This window comes from Aphelocoma coerulescens, chromosome 2, assembly GCF_041296385.1.
Source record: "Aphelocoma coerulescens isolate FSJ_1873_10779 chromosome 2, UR_Acoe_1.0, whole genome shotgun sequence".
Lineage (NCBI taxonomy): Eukaryota > Metazoa > Chordata > Aves > Passeriformes > Corvidae > Aphelocoma > Aphelocoma coerulescens.
This window is the reverse complement of record NC_091015.1, coordinates 167786173-167803030: the sequence shown is the minus strand read 5'-3', so window position 1 is coordinate 167803030 and position 16858 is coordinate 167786173. Positions and strand designations below refer to the sequence as shown.

Here is a 16858-nt window from a genome sequence, read left to right as displayed (position 1 = left end):
ATGTCCCACCGGGAATGTCCCCCCGTGCCCCCCCAGATCCCTCTGGGAATGTCCCACCGGGAATGTCCCCCCATATCCCACCGGGAATATCCCCCCAGGTCCCACCGGGAATGTCCCCCCAGGTCCCATTGGGAATGTCCCACCAGGAATGTCCCCCCGTGTCCCCCCAGATCCCGCCGGGAATGTCCCCCCGGGAATGTCCCCCCGGGAATGTCCCCCCGTGTCCCCCCAGGTCCCATCGGGAATGTCCCACCGGGAATGTCCCCCCAGATCCCCCCGGGAATGCCCCCCACCGGGAATGTCCCCCCGTGTGCCCCCAGATCCCACCGGGAATGTCCCCCCGTGTCCCCCCGGGAATGTCCCCCCGAGAATGTCCCCCCGGGAATATCCCACCCGGAATGTCCCCCGAGATCCCTGCGGGAACGTCCCCCCGGGAATGTCCCCCCGTGTCCCCCCCCAGATCCCACCGGGAATGTTCCCCCGTGTCCCCCCAGTCCTCAATCCCAGTCCCCGGTAACCACCGGGAATGTCCCTCCCGTGTCCCCCCAGGTCCCCCTGGGAATGTCCCCCCGTGTCCCCCCGGGAATATCCCACCGGGAATGTCCCCCCCGTGTCCCCCCAGGTCCCCCCGGGAATGCCCCCCACCGGGAATGTCCCCCCGGGAATGTCCCTTCGTGTCCCCCCAGATCCCACCGGGAATGTCCCCCCGTGTCCCCCCGGGAATATCCCACCGGGAATGTCCCCCGGGAATGTCCCACCGGGAATGTCCCCCCAGATCCCCCCGGGAATGTCCCCCCATGTCCCCCCAATCCTCAATCCCGCTCCTCAGGGACCACCGGGAATGTCCGCCCAGATCCCCCCGGGAATGTCCCCCCGGGAATGTCCCCCTGGGAATGTCCCTTCGTGTCCCCCCAGATCCCACCGGGAATGTCCCCCCGTGTCCCCCCGGGAATATCCCACCGGGAATGTCCCCCGGGAATGTCCCACCGGGAATGTCCCCCCAGATCCCCCCGGGAATGTCCCCCCATGTCCCCCCAATCCTCAATCCCGCTCCTCAGGGACCACCGGGAATGTCCGCCCAGATCCCCCCGGGAATGTCCCACCGGGAATGTCCCCCCGGGAATGTCCCCCCGTGTCCCCCCATATCCCACCGGGAATGTCCCCCCGGGAATGTCCCTTCGTGTGCCCCCAGATCCCGCCGGGAATGTCCCCCCAGATCCCCCCGGGAATGTCCCCCACCGGGAATGTCCCCCCAGATCCCACCGGGAATGTCCCCCCGTGCCCCCCCAATCCTCAATCCCGCTCCTCAGGGACCACCGGGAATGTCCGCCCAGATCCCCCCGGGCATGTCCCCCCGGGAATGTCCCCCCGTGCCCCCCAAGATCCCACCGGGAATGCCCCACCGGGAATGTCCCCCCAGGTCCCTCCGGGAATGTCCCACCGGGAATGTCCCCCCGTGCCCCCCAAGATCCCCCCGGGAATGTCCCTCCCGGGAATGTCCCCAATCCTCATTCCCGGTCCCCATTCCCAGATTTTGGCCGCCTGCGCCTTTCCCGAGCTTTTGGAGTCTCCCGCTCTCGCCGAGGCCGCGCGGAGCCGCGCGCGGAGCGTCCTGCGGGAAATGGACGCCGGGAACATCGGTGGGACGGATCCCGAAGGGATTTGGGGTCTTTGGGGTCACGCGGGGAGGGTCCCGTGGGTGGGGGGTGGCCCTTGGGGTGAGTTATGGGATCCATGGGGTGCCCCTAAATAATCCGTGGGGTTCCTGCTTGAGCTGTCAGGGGGTTTCTCAGTTATGGGGTGCCCCCAAACAGTCCATGGGGTGCCCGTTTGAGTTATGGGGTGCCCAGACCCATGGGGTGCCCCCAAACAGTCCATGGGGTGCCCGTTTGGGTTATGGGGTGCCCAGACCCATGGGGTGCCCCCAAACAGTCCATGGGGTGCCCGTTTGGGTTATGGGGTGCCCAGACCCATGGGGTGCCCCCAAACAGTCCATGGGGTGCCCGTTTGGGTTATGGGGTGCCCAGACAGCCCATGGGGTGCCCCCAAACAATCCATGGGGTGCCCGTTTGGGTTATGGGGTGCCCAGACCCATGGGGTGCCCCCAAATAGTCCATGGGGTGCCCCCAAACAGTCCACGGGGTGCCCGTTTGAGTTATGGGGTGCCCAGACCCATGGGGTGCCCCCAAACAGTCCATGGGGTGCCCGTTTGAGTTATGGGGTGCCCAGACAGCCCATGGGGTGCCCCCAAACAATCCATGGGGTGCCCGTTTGGGTTATGGGGTGCCCAGACCCATGGGGTGCCCCCAAATAGTCCATGGGGTGCCCCCAAACAGTCCATGGGGTGCCCGTTTGAGTTATGGGGTGCCCAGACCCATGGGGTGCCCCCAAACAGTCCATGGGGTGCCCGTTTGGGTTATGGGGTGCCCAGACCCATGGGGTGCCCCCAAACAGTCCATGGGGTGCCCGTTTGAGTTATGGGGTGCCCAGACTCATGGGGTGCCCCCAAACAGTCCATGGGGTGCCCCCAAACAGTCCATGGGGTGCCCGTTTGGGTTATGGGGTGCCCAGACCCATGGGGTGCCCCCAAACAGTCCATGGGGTGCCCGTTTGAGTTATGGGGTGCCCAGACCCATGGGGTGCCCCCAAACAGTCCCCCAGACCCATGGGGTGCCCCCAAACAGTCCATGGGGTGCCCGTTTGAGTTATGGGGTGCCCAGCACAATCTATGGGGTTCCTGTTTGAGTTATGGGGTGCCCAGACCCACAGAGTGCCCCAGAACAATGTATGGGGTGCCTGTTTGAGTTATGGGGTGCCCAGACCCATGGGGTGCCCCCAAACAATCTATGGGGTTCCCACTTGTGTTATGGGGTGCTCGTTTGAGTTATGGGGTGCCCAGACCCATGGGGTGCCCCCAAACAACCCATGGGGCTCCCATTTGGGTTATGGGGTGCCCGTTTGAGTTATGGGGTGTCCAGAACTTTGGGGTGCCCCTAAATAATCCATGGGGCTCCCATTTGGGTTATGGGGTGCCCATTTGAGTTATGGGGTGCCCAGACCCACAGAATGCTCCCAAAGCAATCCATGGGGTTCCCATTTGTGTTATGGGGTGCCCGTTTGAGTTATGGGGTGTCCAGAACTTTGGGGTGCCCCTAAATAATCCATGGGGTTCCTGCTCGAGTTCTGGGGTGTCCATTTGATTTATGGGATGCCTGTTTGAGTTATGGGGTGGCCAACACAATCTATGGGGTGCCCATTGGAGTTATGGGGTGTCCAGACCCACGGGGTGCCCCCGAACAATCCATGGGGTGCCCATTGAATTCATGGGGTTCCCGTTTGAGTTTTGGGGTGCCCAGACCCACAGAGTGCCCCCAAACAATTTATGGGGTGCCCATTTGAGTTATGGGGTTCCCGTTTGAGTTTTAGGGTTCCCAGTCCCATGGGGTGACCCCCAAACAATCCATGGGGTTCCCGTTTGAGTTATGGGGTGTCCGTTTGGGTTATGGGGTGTTTGGGGTCACCCAGAGAGGGTCCCACGGGTGGGGGTGTCCTGAGAGTGCCTTTGGGGTGGTTTATGGGGTGTCCGGATCCATGGGGTGCCCCTAAACAATCCATGGAGCTCCTGCTCGAGTTATGGGATGCCCGTTTGGGTTATGGGCTGTCCCGGCCCCATTGCATTCCCGTTTGGGTTATGGGGTGTCTCAGAACAATCTATGGGGTCCTTGCTTGAGTTATGGGGTGCCCAATGGATTTATGGGGTGCCCAGAACAACCCATGCGATTCCCGTTTGAGTTATGGGGTGATCGTTTCAGTTTTGGGGTTCCCAGACCCACAGAATGCTCCCAAGCAATCCATGGGGTTCCCATTTGGGTTATGGGGTGCTCGTTTGAGTTATGGGGTGTCCAGACCCATGCGGTGCCCCCAAACAATCCATGGGGCTCCCATTTGGGTTATGGGGTGCTCGTTTGAGTTATGGGGTGTCCAGAACTTTGGGGTGCCCCTAAATAATCCATGGGGTTCCTGCTCGAGTTCTGGGGTGTCCATTTGATTTATGGGATGCCTGTTTGAGTTATGGGGTGGCCAACACAATCTATGGGGTGCCCATTGGAGTTATGGGGTGTCCAGACCCACGGGGTGCCCCCGAACAATCCATGGGGTGCCCATTGAATTCATGGGGTTCCCGTTTGAGTTTTGGGGTGCCCAGACCCACGGGGTGCCCCCGAACAATTTATGGGGTGCCCGTTTGAGTTATGGGGTGCCCAGAACAATCCATGGGGTGCCCGTTTGAGTTATGGGGTGCCCAGCACAACCCATGGGGTTCCCATTGGAGTTTTGGGGTGCCTAGTCCCACGGGGTGCCCCAAAACAATTTATGGGGTCCCTGGTCCATGGGATTCCCGCTCCCCACTGATCCCATGGGATTTCCCCGCGATCCCGCTGGATTTGGGGCCGATCCCGTTCCCACAGGGGGCTACAACCACGAGCACCGATCCCATGGGGTCCCCGCCAGGGTGTCCCGGTTCCTGGAATTCCGGGATGGGGGCGTCCCCTGCGACCCCCGAGACATCGTCCTGTGCAGCGGCACCGCCACCGTGATCCCGGTGAGACCCCAAAGCGGGAATGGGGTCTGGGATTGGGAATGGGGACCCCAAAGTGGGAATGGGGTCTGGGATTGGGAATGGGGACCCCAAACTCGGAATGGGGTCTGGGATTGGGAATGGGGACCTCAAATTGGGAATGGGGTCTGGGATTGGGAATGGGGACCCCAAAGCAGGAATGGGGTCTGGGATTGGGAATGGGGACCCCAAACTCGGAATGGGGACCTCAAATTGGGAATGGGGTCTGGGATTGGGAATGGGGACCTCAAATTGGGAATGGGGTCTGGGATTGGGAATGGGGACCCCAAAGCGGGAATGGGGTCTGGGATTGGGAATGGGGACCCCAAAGTGGGAATGGGGTCTGGGATTGGGAATGGGGACCTTAAATCAGGAATGGGGTCTGGGACTGGGAATGGAGACCTCAAAGTGGGAATGGGGTCTGGGATTGGGAATGGGGACCTTAAATCGGGAATGGGGTCTGGGACTGGGAATGGGGACCCCAAAGTGGGAATGGAGTCTGGGATTGGGAATGGGGACCTCAAACTGGGAATGGGGTCTGGGATTGGGAATGGGGATCTCAAAGCAGGAATGGGGTCTGGGATTGGGAATGGTGACCCCAAACTGGGAATGGGGTCTGGGATTGGGAATGGTGACCCCAAACTGGGAATGGGGTCTGGGATTGGGAAATGGGGACCCCAAACTGCAAATGGGGTCTGGGATTGGGAAAGGGGACCTTAAATCGGGAATGGGGTCTGGGACTGGGAATGGGGACCCCAAAGTGGGAATGGAGTCTGGGATTGGGAATGGGGACCCCAAAGTGGGAATGGAGTCTGGGATTGGGAATGGGGACCTCAAACTGGGAATGGGGTCTGGGATTGGGAATGGGGATCTCAAAGCAGGAATGGGGTCTGGGATTGGGAATGGTGACCCCAAACTGGGAATGGGGTCTGGGATTGGGAAATGGGGACCCCAAACTGCAAATGGGGTCTGGGATTGGGAAAGGGGACCTTAAATTGGGAATGGGGTCCGGGACTGGGAATGGAGACCTCAAACGGGGAATGGGGTCTGGGATTGGGAATGGGGATCTCAAAGCGGGAATGGGGTCTGGAATTGGGAATGGGGACCCCAAAGTGGGAATGGGGACCTCAAACTGGGAATGGGGTCTGGGACTGGGAATGGGGACCCCAAAGTGGGGATGGGGTCTGGGATTGGGAATGGGGACCTTTAATCGGGAATAGGGTCTGGAATTGGGAATGGGGACCCCAAAGTGGGAATGGGGACCTCAAATTGGGAATGGGGTCTGGGACTGGGAATGGGGACCCCAAACTGGGAATGGGGTCTGGGATTGGGAATGGGGACCCCAAAGTGGGAATGGGGTCTGGGATTGGGAATGGGGACCCAAAAGTTGGAATGGAGACCTCAAATTGGGAATGGGGTCTGGGAATTGGGAATGGGGACCCCAAAGCAGGAATGGGGTCTGGGATTGGGAATGGGGACCCCAAACTCGGAATGGGGACCTCAAATTGGGAATGGGGTCTGGGATTGGGAATGGGGACCCCAAAGCGGGAATGGGGTCTGGGATTGGGAATGGGGACCCCAAAGTGGGAATGGGGTCTGGGATTGGGAAAGGGGACCTTAAATCAGGAATGGGGTCCGGGACTGGGAATGGAGACCTCAAAGTGGGAATGGGGTCTGGGATTGGGAATGGGGACCCAAAAGTTGGAATGGAGACCTCAAATTGGGAATGGGGTCTGGGAATTGGGAATGGGGACCCCAAACTCGGAATGGGGACCTCAAATTGGGAATGGGGTCTGGGATTGGGAAGTGGGATCTCAAAGTGGGAATGGGGTCTGGGATTGGGAATGGGGACCCCAAAGTGGGAATGGGGTCTGGGATTGGGAATGGGGACCCCAAACTCGGAATGGGGTCTGGGACTGGGATTGGGGACCCCAAACTGGGAATGGGGACCCCAAACTGGGAATGGGGTCTGGGATTGGGAATGGGGACCCCAAAGTGGGAATGGGGTCTGGGACTAGGAATGGGGACCCCAAAGTAGGAATGGGGACCCCAAACTGGGAATGGGGTCTGGGAATTGGGAAATGGGGACCTCAAAGTGGGAATGGGGTCTGGGATTGGGAATGGGGACCCCAAATTGGGAATGGGGTCTGGGATTGGGAATGGGGACCCCAAATTGGGAATGGGGACCCCAAATTGGGAATGGGGATCTCAAAATGGGAATGGGGTCTGGGATTGGGAATGGGGATCTCAAATTGGGAATGGAGTCTGGGATTGGGAATGGGATGTGAGACTGGGAATAGGATCCTGAAATGGAAGTGGAGGCCTCAGACTGGGAATGGGATCTGGGATTGGGAATGGGGACCTCAAACTGGGAATGGGATCCAGGAATGGGAGCCTCAAACTGGGAATGGTGTCTGGCAACGGGAATGGGGACCTCAAACCGGGAATGGGGTCCAGGAATGGGATTCTGAACTGGGAGTGAGGACCTCGAACTGGGAACAGGAACGGGATCCGAGACTGGAAATAATTTCCTGGAATGGAAGTGGAGACCTCAAACTGGGAATGGGAATGGGGACCTCAAACTGGGAATGGGGTCCAGGAATGGGAACAGGGTCCAGAAACAGGAATGGGATCCAGGAATTGGAATGGGATCCTGAAATGGAAGTGAAGACCTCAAACTGGGAATGGGAATGGGGACCCCAAACTGGGAATGGGGTCCAGGAATGGGAATGGGGATCTCAAACTGGGAATGGGGTCTGGGACTGGGATCCTGAAATGGAAGTGGAGACATGAAATTGGGAGTGGGGATCCCAAACCGGGAATGGGGTCTGGGAATGGGATTCCAAACTGGGAGTGGAGACCTCAAACCGGGAATGTGGATCCTGAACCAGGAATGAGGACAGCGAACTGGGAGTGGGGATCCCAAACTGGGAAGGGGAACGCAGGGGTGGGGATCCTGAACTGGGAGTGGGGATCCCAAACTGGGAGCGGGGATCCCGAACTGGGAGCAGGGATCCCGAACTGGGAGTGGGGATCCCAAACTGGGAGCGGGGATCCCAAACTGGGAGCAGGGATCCCGAACTGGGAGTGGGGATCCCAAACTGGGAGTGGGGATCCCGAACTGGGAATGGGGATCCCCAACTGGGAATGGGGATCCAGAACTGGGAGTGGGGATCCTGAACTGGGAATGGGGATCCTGAACTGGGAGTGGGGATCCTGAACTGGGAATGGGGATCCTGAACTGGGAGTGGGGATCCCGAACTGGGAAGGGGAACCCTGAACTGGGAACAGGGATATCAAACCAGGAATGGGGATCTTGTAATGGAGACTCTGAACTGGGAGTGGGGGCCCCAAATTGGGAGTGGGGACCCCAAACCAGTAACGGGGACCCCAAACTGGGAATGGAGAGCCCAGCCCAGATCCCGCTGCTCCGGTTCCCAGTTCGTGCTGTCCCTGGTGGTGTGTCCGGGCTCGGCGCTGCCCACGGGGGTCCTGGTGCCGGTGCCGGGCCCCCCGCTGTGCGCGGCGGCCGCGGGGCTGGCGGGGGCCGTGCCCGTTCCGTACCCTCTGGATGAATCCCGGGGCTGGGCCGTGGACGTGGCCGCGCTGCGCCGGGAAGTGCGGGAAGCGCGGAGCCGCTGCCACCCCAAGGTGCTGTGGGTGGTCAACCCCGGGGACCCCACGGGTGAGTCTGGGCTTCGACCCGGCCCGTGCCTCAGTTTCCCTTTGGGATCCAGTTATTCCCATCCCGTGCCTCAGTTTCCCTTTGGGATCCTGTTATTCCCATCCCGTGCCTCAGTTTCCCTGTGGGATCCAGTTATTCCCATCCCATGCCTCAGTTTCCCTTTGGGATCCTGTTATTCCCATCCCGTGCCTCAGTTTCCCTGGGGGATCCTGAAACCCATCCCGTGCCTCAGTTTCCCTGGGGGATCCAGTTATTCCCATCCCATGCCTCAGTTTCCCTTTGGGATCCAGTTATTCCCATCCCGTGCCTCAGTTTCCCTGGGGGATCCTGAAACCCATCCTGTGCCTCAGTTTCCCTTTGGGATCCTGAAACCCATCCCGTGCCTCAGTTTCCCTGGGGGGTCCAGTTATTCCCATCCTGTGCCTCAGTTTCCCAATGAACTCCAGTCACTCCCCCCTACTCCGTGCCTCAGTTGCCCTTTAGGATCCTGAAACCCATCCCGTGCCTCAGTTTCCCTTTGGAATCCCATTATTTCCATCCCGTGCCTCAGTTTCCCAATGAATTTCAGTCACTCCCTCCTACCCCGTGCCTCAGTTGCCTTTTGGGATCAGGTTATTCCCATCCCGTGCCTCAGTTTCCCCCTTGGGTTCCTAAAATCCATCCCGTGCCTCAGTTTCTCTTTGGGATCCTTAAACCCATCCGGTGCCTCTGTTTCCCGATGAACTCTGCTCATTCCTGCCCTATCCCGTGCCTCAGTTTCCATTTAGTCTCCAGTTATTCCCATCCCGTGCCTCAGTTTCCCTTTGGGATCCTGAAATCCATCCTATGCCTCAGTTTCCCTGTGGGATCCTGTTATTCTCATCCTGTGCCTCAGTTTCCCTTTGGGATCAGGTTATTCCCATCCCGTGCCTCAGTTTCCCTGGGGGATCCTGAAATCCATCCTGTGCCTCAGTTTCCCTTTGGGATCCTGTTATTCCCATCCCGTGCCTCAGTTTCCCTTTGGGATCCAGTTATTCCCATCGCGTTCCTCCGTTTCCCGATGAACTCCGCTCATTCCCGCCCCATCCCGTGCCTCAGTTTCCCTTTGGGATCAGGTTATTCCCATCCCATGCCTCAGTTTCCATTTAGTCTCCAGTTATTCCCATCTCGTGCCTCAGTTTCCCTTTGGGATCCTGAAATCCATCCTGTGCCTGAGTTTCCCTTTGGGATCCTTTAACCCATCCCGTGCCTGAGTTTCCCTTTGGGATCAGGTTATTCCCATCCTGTGCCTCAGTTTCCCTTTGGGATGTTAAACCCATCCCGTGCCTCAGTTTCTCTGGGGGATCCTTGAACCCATCCCGTGCCTCAGTTTCCCTTTGGGATCCAGTTATTCCCATCCCGTGCCTCAGTTTCCCTTTGGAATCCCATTATTTCCATCCCGTGCCTCAGTTTCCCAATGAATTCCAGTCACTCCCTCCTACCCCGTGCCTCAGTTTCCCTTTGGGATCCAGTTATTCCCATCCCGTGCCTCAGTTTCCCCCTTGGGTTCCTAAAATCCATCCCGTGCCTCAGTTTCCATTTGGGATCCTGTTATTCTCCTCCCATGTCTCAATTTCCATTTGGGATCCAGTTATTCCCATCCCGTGCCTCAGTTTACCTTTGGGATCCTGTTATTCCCATCCCGTGCCTCAGTTGCCCTTTGGGATCCTGCTATTCCCATCCTGTGCCTCCGTTTCCCGATGAACTCCGCTCCTTCCCGCCCCATCCCGTGCCTCAGTTTCCCTCTCTCCCCGTCCCGCAGGCCACGTGCTGAGCCGGCCGGACATGGAGAGCATCGTCCGCCTGGCGGCCGAGGAGCCCCTGCTGCTGCTGGCGGACGAGGTGGGCGCCGGGAAGAGGAGGTGGGAATTTTTTGGGGGGATGAATCCAGCCCCAATCCCGAAGCCCCCATCCCGATCCCGATCCCGATCCCGCAGGTGCATCAGGAACGAGCCTTCGCCCCGGAGCGCCCCTTCCTGTCCTTCAAGCGCGTCCTGGCCGAGCTGGGGGCCCCGCTGGCCACCAGCGTCCAGCTCGTCTCCTTCTACTCCCTGTCCAAAAGCGCCGCCGGAGAGTGAGTGTCGGGAATACCGGGAATGCCGGGAATACCGGGAATACCGGGAATACCGGGTGGCGCGGAAGGCGGTGAGAGGACGGTGTCGGTGTCCCAGGAGCGGATTCCGGGCGGGATTCCTGGAGCTGGTGAATGTGGATGAGGTGGTCCGGCAGCCGTTCCAGCTGGCCCAGTCCATTCCCCGGCCCTGCGTGCCGGGCAGGATCCTGCTGGATCTCCTGATGGAGCTGCCGGGGGAGGGGGATCCCGTCCGGCGGGCGCTGGAGGAGGTGGGAGATGCTGCTGAGCGTGTTCCGTCCCTTCCCATTTGATCTCATTCCCATTCCATCCCAACCCAACCCATATCCCCTTCCTAATCCTCGTTCCGTTCCCCATCCCACCCCATCCCATCCCATCCCATCACCATCCTGATCTCATCCCGTTCTTTTCCCAACCCCATCCCGGTTCCCATCTGATCCCATCCTCATTTTACCCTCATCCCAATCTGTATCCCCTTCCTAATCCCATCCCATGATCCCATGATCCCATGATCCCAACCCCGGCTGTCGCTCCCGCCCAGCACCGCCGGGATCTGTGCCGGGATTTGGCCGCCAACGCCCGGCGGCTGCAGGAGGAGCTGGGCCGGGCCCCCGGGATCCGGTGCCAGCCCCTGGCCGGGGGTCCCCGCGCCTTCCCCCGCATCCGGATCCCGCCCCGCGCCCGGAGCCAGGCCCGGGTGAGCCCCGGGAGGGGACAGGGACACCCCGGGGGGACGGGAGAGGGGCTGGGAATGGGGGCCCAGCGGGAACGGGGACACGGCCCTGCGGGGTGGGGAGTGCTGGGGACACGGGGACTGCCGGGGACAGGAGCCACGGCAGGGTGAGGGGACACGGTGGGATTGTGGGGATCCCTCTGGGATGGGACACCCTGGGGACACGCTGGGGACACGCTGGGGACAAGGGACACCCTGGGGATATGGGACATGGGACACCCTGGGGATATGGGACACCCTGGGGACACGGGACACCCTGGGGATATGGGACACCCTGGGGATATGGGACACCCTGGGGACACCCTGGGGATATGGGACACCCTGGGGATATGGGACACCCTGGGGACACCCTGGGGATATGGGACACCTTGGGGATAAGGGACACCCTGGGGACATGGGACACCCTGGGGATATGGGACACCCTGGGGACACCCTGGGGATATGGGACACCTTGGGGATAAGGGACACCCCGTGGACACGGGACACCCTGGGGACACCCTGGGGATAAGGGACACCCTGGGGACATGGGACACCCTGGGGATATGGGCCACCCTGGGGACACGGGACACCCTGGGGATAAGGGACACCCTGGGGATATGGGACATTCTGGGGACAGGGGGGACACTCAGGGGACACTGGGGTCTCCAGGCCACAGGACACTGAGGTCCAGGACACCCTGGGGACAAGGGACACCCTGGGGACAAGGGACACCCTGGGGACACCGGGATGCCCTGGGGACACCGGGATGCCCAGGACACCCTGGGGACAAGGGACACCCTGGGGACACCGGGATGCCCAGGACACCCTGGGGACAAGGGACACCCTGGGGACACGGGGGTGCCCAGGACACCCTGGGGACAAGGGACACCCTGGGGACACCCAGGGGACAAGGGCCACCCCGCTGTCCCCCCGCTGTCCCAGCCGCTCCGTCCCCTCCGCAGGCGCTGGGCCTGGAGCCCGACGTCTTCTTCTGCCGGAAGCTGCAGGAGGCCACGGGGCTGGTGGTGGCCCCGGGGAGCCACTTCGGGATGGGGGGGGACAGCGGCCACCTGGGGTACGGGGGGGACACGGGGGGGACACTGCGGGGGGGGGTGGGGGTGGGGAATTGGGATTTTGGGATGTTGGGAGTTGGGATTTTGGGACGTCGGGTGTTGTGGGATTTGGGGTGCTGGGATTTTGGGACGTTGTGGGATTTGGGGTGTTGGGATTTTGGGAATTTGGGTGTTGGATGTCGGAGTTGGGTGTTGGGATTTGGGGGTTTTGGGATGTTGGGATGTTGGGAATTTGGGATGTTGGAGCTGGGTGTTGGATGTGGGATTTTGGGATGTTGGATGTGGGATTTTGGGATGTTGGATGTGGGATTTTGGGGTGTTGGGATGCTGGGTGTTGGATTTTGAGCATTGAATGTTGGGTGTCGGTCATTGGGATTTTGGGATGTTGGATTTTGGATATTGGGATTTTAGGATGTCAGGTGTTGGATGTTGGGATTTGGGATTTGGTATCTTGGATACTGGGATTGTTGGACGTTGGGATGTTGGGATTTTGGGATGGTGGATTTTGATGATGGGTGTTGGGATTTGGGATTTTGGGATATTGGGATGTTGGGAGTTGGGATGTTTGGATGGTGGGATTTTGGGGTTTTGAGATGTTGGGTATTGGGATTTTGGGTGTTGGGATTTTGGAATGTTGGAGTTGGGTGTTGGATGTTGGGATTGTTGGATGTTGGCATTTTGGGATGTTGGGATGCTGGATTTTGGGATGTTGGGATTTTGGGATGTTGGATGTTGGGATATTGGGCTTTGGGATTTGGGGATGTTGGATTTTGGATATTGGTATTTTAGGGTGTTGGGTGTTGGGATTTTGGGACAGTGGGATTTTGGGATATTGGGCTTTAGGATGTTGGGATTTGGGAATGTTGGGATTTTGGGATGTTGGGTGTTGGAGTGGGGTGTTGGATGTTGGGATGTTGAATGTGGGATATCAGGATTTGGGATTTTGGGATATCGGATGTTGGATGTTGGGATTTCAGGATGTTGGATGTTGAATTTAGGGATGTTGGGATTGTCGGGATGTTGGATACTGGGATTGTTGGATGTTGGGGTTTTGGTGTTTTGGGGTGTTGGGATTTTGGGATGTTAGGATGTTGGGGTGCTGGAATTTTGGGGTTTTGGATGTTGGGATTTTGGAATGTGTGAGTTGGGTGTTGGACATCAGGATTGTGGGATTTTGGGATGTTGGGTGTTGGATGTCGGAGGAGGGGGTTGGAATTTTGGGATGTTGGAGTTGGATGTTGGGATTTGGGTGTTGGATGCTGGGATTTTGGGATGCTGGGAGCTGGGATTTTGGGATGTTGGGTGATGGATTGTGTTGATTATTGGGGTGTTGGATGTTGGGTTTTTGGGGCGTTGGGATTTTGGGGTGTTGGATGTTGGGATTGTTGGATGTTGGCATTTTGGGATGTTGGGATGCTGGATTTTGGGATTGTTGGGATTGTTGGGGTGTTGGATGTTGGGATTGTTGGGTGTTGGATGTTGGGATTTCGGGATGTTGGGTGTTGGATGTTGGGATGTTGAATGTGGGATATCAGGATTTGGGATTTTGGGATATCGGATGTTGGATGTTGGGATTTCAGGACGTTGAATGTTGGGTGTTGGATGTTGAATTTAGGGATGTTGGGATTTGGGGATGTTGGATACTGGGACTGTTGGACTTTGGGATGTTGGGATTTGGGGATATTGGGATTTTGGAATGTTGGATACTGGGATTGTTGGATATTGGGATTTTGGGATGTTGAAGTTGGATGCTGGATGTTGGGGTTTTGGGATGTTGGGATATTGAGATTTGGGATGTTGGGATTTTGGGATGCTCGGCGCTGGAATTTTGGGTGGTTGGGGTGATGGTTTTGGGGATTTGGGGAGGTTGGATTTTGAGATCTTGGGATGTTGGGGTTTTGGGGTGTTGGATGCTGGATTTGGGGATTTTGGGATGTTGAAGTTGGGTGCTGGGCATTGGGGTTTTGGGATGCTGGGTGTTGGATGTTGGGATTTTGGGATGTTGGGATTTTGGGATGGTGCGTGTTGGGATTCTGGGATTTTGGATATTGGGATAATTGGACATTGGGATGTTGGGAGTTGAGATGTTGGAATGCTGGGATGTTGGGATTGTCGGGATGTTGGATACTGGGATTGTTGGATGTTGGGGTTTTGGTGTTTTGGGGTGTTGGGATTTTGGGATATTAGGATGTTGGGGTGCTGGGATTTTGGGGTTTTGGATGTTGGGATTTTGGGATATTGGGATTTTGGAATGTGTGAGTTGGGTGTTGGACATCAGGATTGTGGGATTTTGGGATGTTGGGTGTTGGATGTCAGAGGAGGGGGTTGGAATTTTGGGATGCTGGAGGTGGATGTTGGGATTTGGGTGTTGGATGCTGGGATTTTGGGATGCTGGGAGCTGGGATTTTGGGATGTTGGGTGATGGATTGTGTTGATTATTGGGGTGTTGGATGTTGGGTTTTTGGGGCGTTGGGATTTTGGGGTGTTGGATGTTGGGATTGTTGGATGTTGGCATTTTGGGATGTTGGGATTGTTGGGGTGTTGGATGTTGGGATTGTTGGGGTGCTGGATGTTGGGATTTCGGGATGTTGGGTGTTGGATGTTGGGATGTTGAATGTGGGATATCAGGATTTGGGATTTTGGGATATCGGACGTTGGACGTTGGGATTTCAGGACGTTGAATGTTGGGTGTTGGGATGTTGAATTTAGGGATGTTGGGATTTGGGGATGTTGGATACTGGGATTGTTGGACTTTGGGATGTTGGGATTTGGGGATTTTGGGATATTGGAATGTTGGATACTGGGATTGTTGGATATTGGGATTTTGGGATGTTGAAGTTGGATGCGGGATGTTGGGGTTTTGGGATGTTGGGATATTGAGATTTGGGATGTTGGGATTTTGGGATGCTCGGCGCTGGAATTTTGGGTGGTTGGGATGATGGTTTTGGGGATTTGGGGAGGTTGGATTTTGAGATCTTGGGATGTTGGGGTTTTGGGGTGTTGGATGCTGGGATTTGGGGATTTTGGGATGTTGAAGTTGGGTGCTGAGCATTGGGATTTTGGGATGTTGGGATGATGCATGTTGGGATTCTGGGATTTTGGATACTGGGATAATTGGATGTTGGGATGTTGGGAGTTGGGATTTTGGGATGATGGATGTTGAGTTTTTGGGATGTTGGGATTTTGGTGTTTTGGGGTGTTGGGATTTTGGGATGTTGGATGTTTGATGCTGGGATTTTGGGATGTTGGATTATTTGTGTTGATTATTGGGATGTTGGGATTTAGGGATGTTGGGATGCTGGTTATTGGGATTTTGGGATGTTGAAGTTGGATGTGGGATGTAGGATTTTGGGATGTTGGATACTGGGATTGTTGGACGTTGGGATTTTGGGATTTTGGGATGTTGGGTGTTGGACGTTGGGATTTGGAGGTGCTGGGATGTAGGGATTTGGGAATGTTGGGATTTTGGGGTGTTGGGACTGGTGGATTTTGGGATGTTGGGATTCTGGGTGTTGGGTCTGGGATTTTGGGATGTTGGGATTCTGGGTGTTGGGTCTGGGATTTTGGGATGTTGGGAGTTGAGATGTTGGAATGCTGGGATGTTGGGATTGTCGGGATGTTGGATACTGGGATCATTGGACGTTGGGATTTTGGCACGTTGGGATGCTGGATATCGGGATTTTGGGATGTTGAAGTTGGATGTTGGATGTGGAATTTTGGGATGTTGGATGTGGAATTTTGGGATGTTGGGTCTTGGGATTGTTGGACGTTGGGATGTTGGAATTTTGGGATTTTGGGGTGTTGGATGTTGGGACTGGTGGATTTTGGGATGGTGGGTCTTGGATTTGGGGATGTTGGGAGTTGAGATGTTGGAATGCTGGGACGTTGGGATTTTGGGATGTTGAATATTGGGATTTTGCATGCTGGGATTTTGGCACATTGGGATGTTGGATATCGAGATTTTGGGAAGTTGGGTTTTATGATTTTGGGATGTTGGGTGCTGGAATTTTGGGGTGTTGGGTGTTGGAATATTGGAATGCTGGGATTTCGGGACACTGGGATTTCGGGATGTTGGGATGTCGTTATTTCGGGACACTGGGATTTCAGGATGTCGGGATGTCAGGACGCTGGGATTTCGGGATGTCGTTATTTCGGGACACTGGGATTTCGGGATGTTGGGATTTTGGGACGCTGGGATTTCGGGATGCCGTTATTTTGGGACACTGGGATTTCAGGACACTGGGATTTCGGGATGTCGGGACACTGGGATTTCGGGACGTCGGGATTTCGGGACACTGGGATTTCGGGATGTCGGGATTTCAGGACACTGGGATTTCGGGATGTTGGGATTTTAGGATGCTGGGATTTTGGGATGTTGGGATTTCGGGACACTGGGATTTCGGGATGTTGTTATTTCGGGACGCTGGGATTTCCGGATGTCGGGATTTCGGGACGCTGGGATTTCGGGATGTCGGGATTTCAGGATGTCGGGAATTCGGGATGTCAGGATTTCGGGACGCTGGAATTCCGGGATGTCCCCGGAAGGTCCCAGCCCCCTCCCGCTGTCCCCAGGCTGTCCCTGCTGCTGCCGGCGCCGGCGCTGGAGCGGGCGCTGCTGCTCCTCCGCCGCTTCCACGCCCAATTCCTGCGGGAATTCTCCTGA

The 16858-nt window shown here is 57.2% G+C and overlaps 1 protein-coding gene across 1 annotated transcript in view; it reads left to right on the top strand.

Moving 5' to 3' along the window:
* Positions 1–16858, top strand: part of LOC138105316 (alanine aminotransferase 1-like) — a 17237-nt gene extending 379 nt beyond the window's left edge. Inside the window, exons 2-10 of the mRNA XM_069005113.1 lie at positions 1532–1640; positions 4467–4600; positions 8057–8300; positions 10081–10160; positions 10256–10392; positions 10490–10661; positions 10952–11107; positions 12085–12197; positions 16768–16858. Coding sequence (XP_068861214.1) covers positions 1532–1640; positions 4467–4600; positions 8057–8300; positions 10081–10160; positions 10256–10392; positions 10490–10661; positions 10952–11107; positions 12085–12197; positions 16768–16858 — 1236 coding nt within the window. The remainder of the gene's footprint in view (positions 1–1531; positions 1641–4466; positions 4601–8056; positions 8301–10080; positions 10161–10255; positions 10393–10489; positions 10662–10951; positions 11108–12084; positions 12198–16767) is intronic.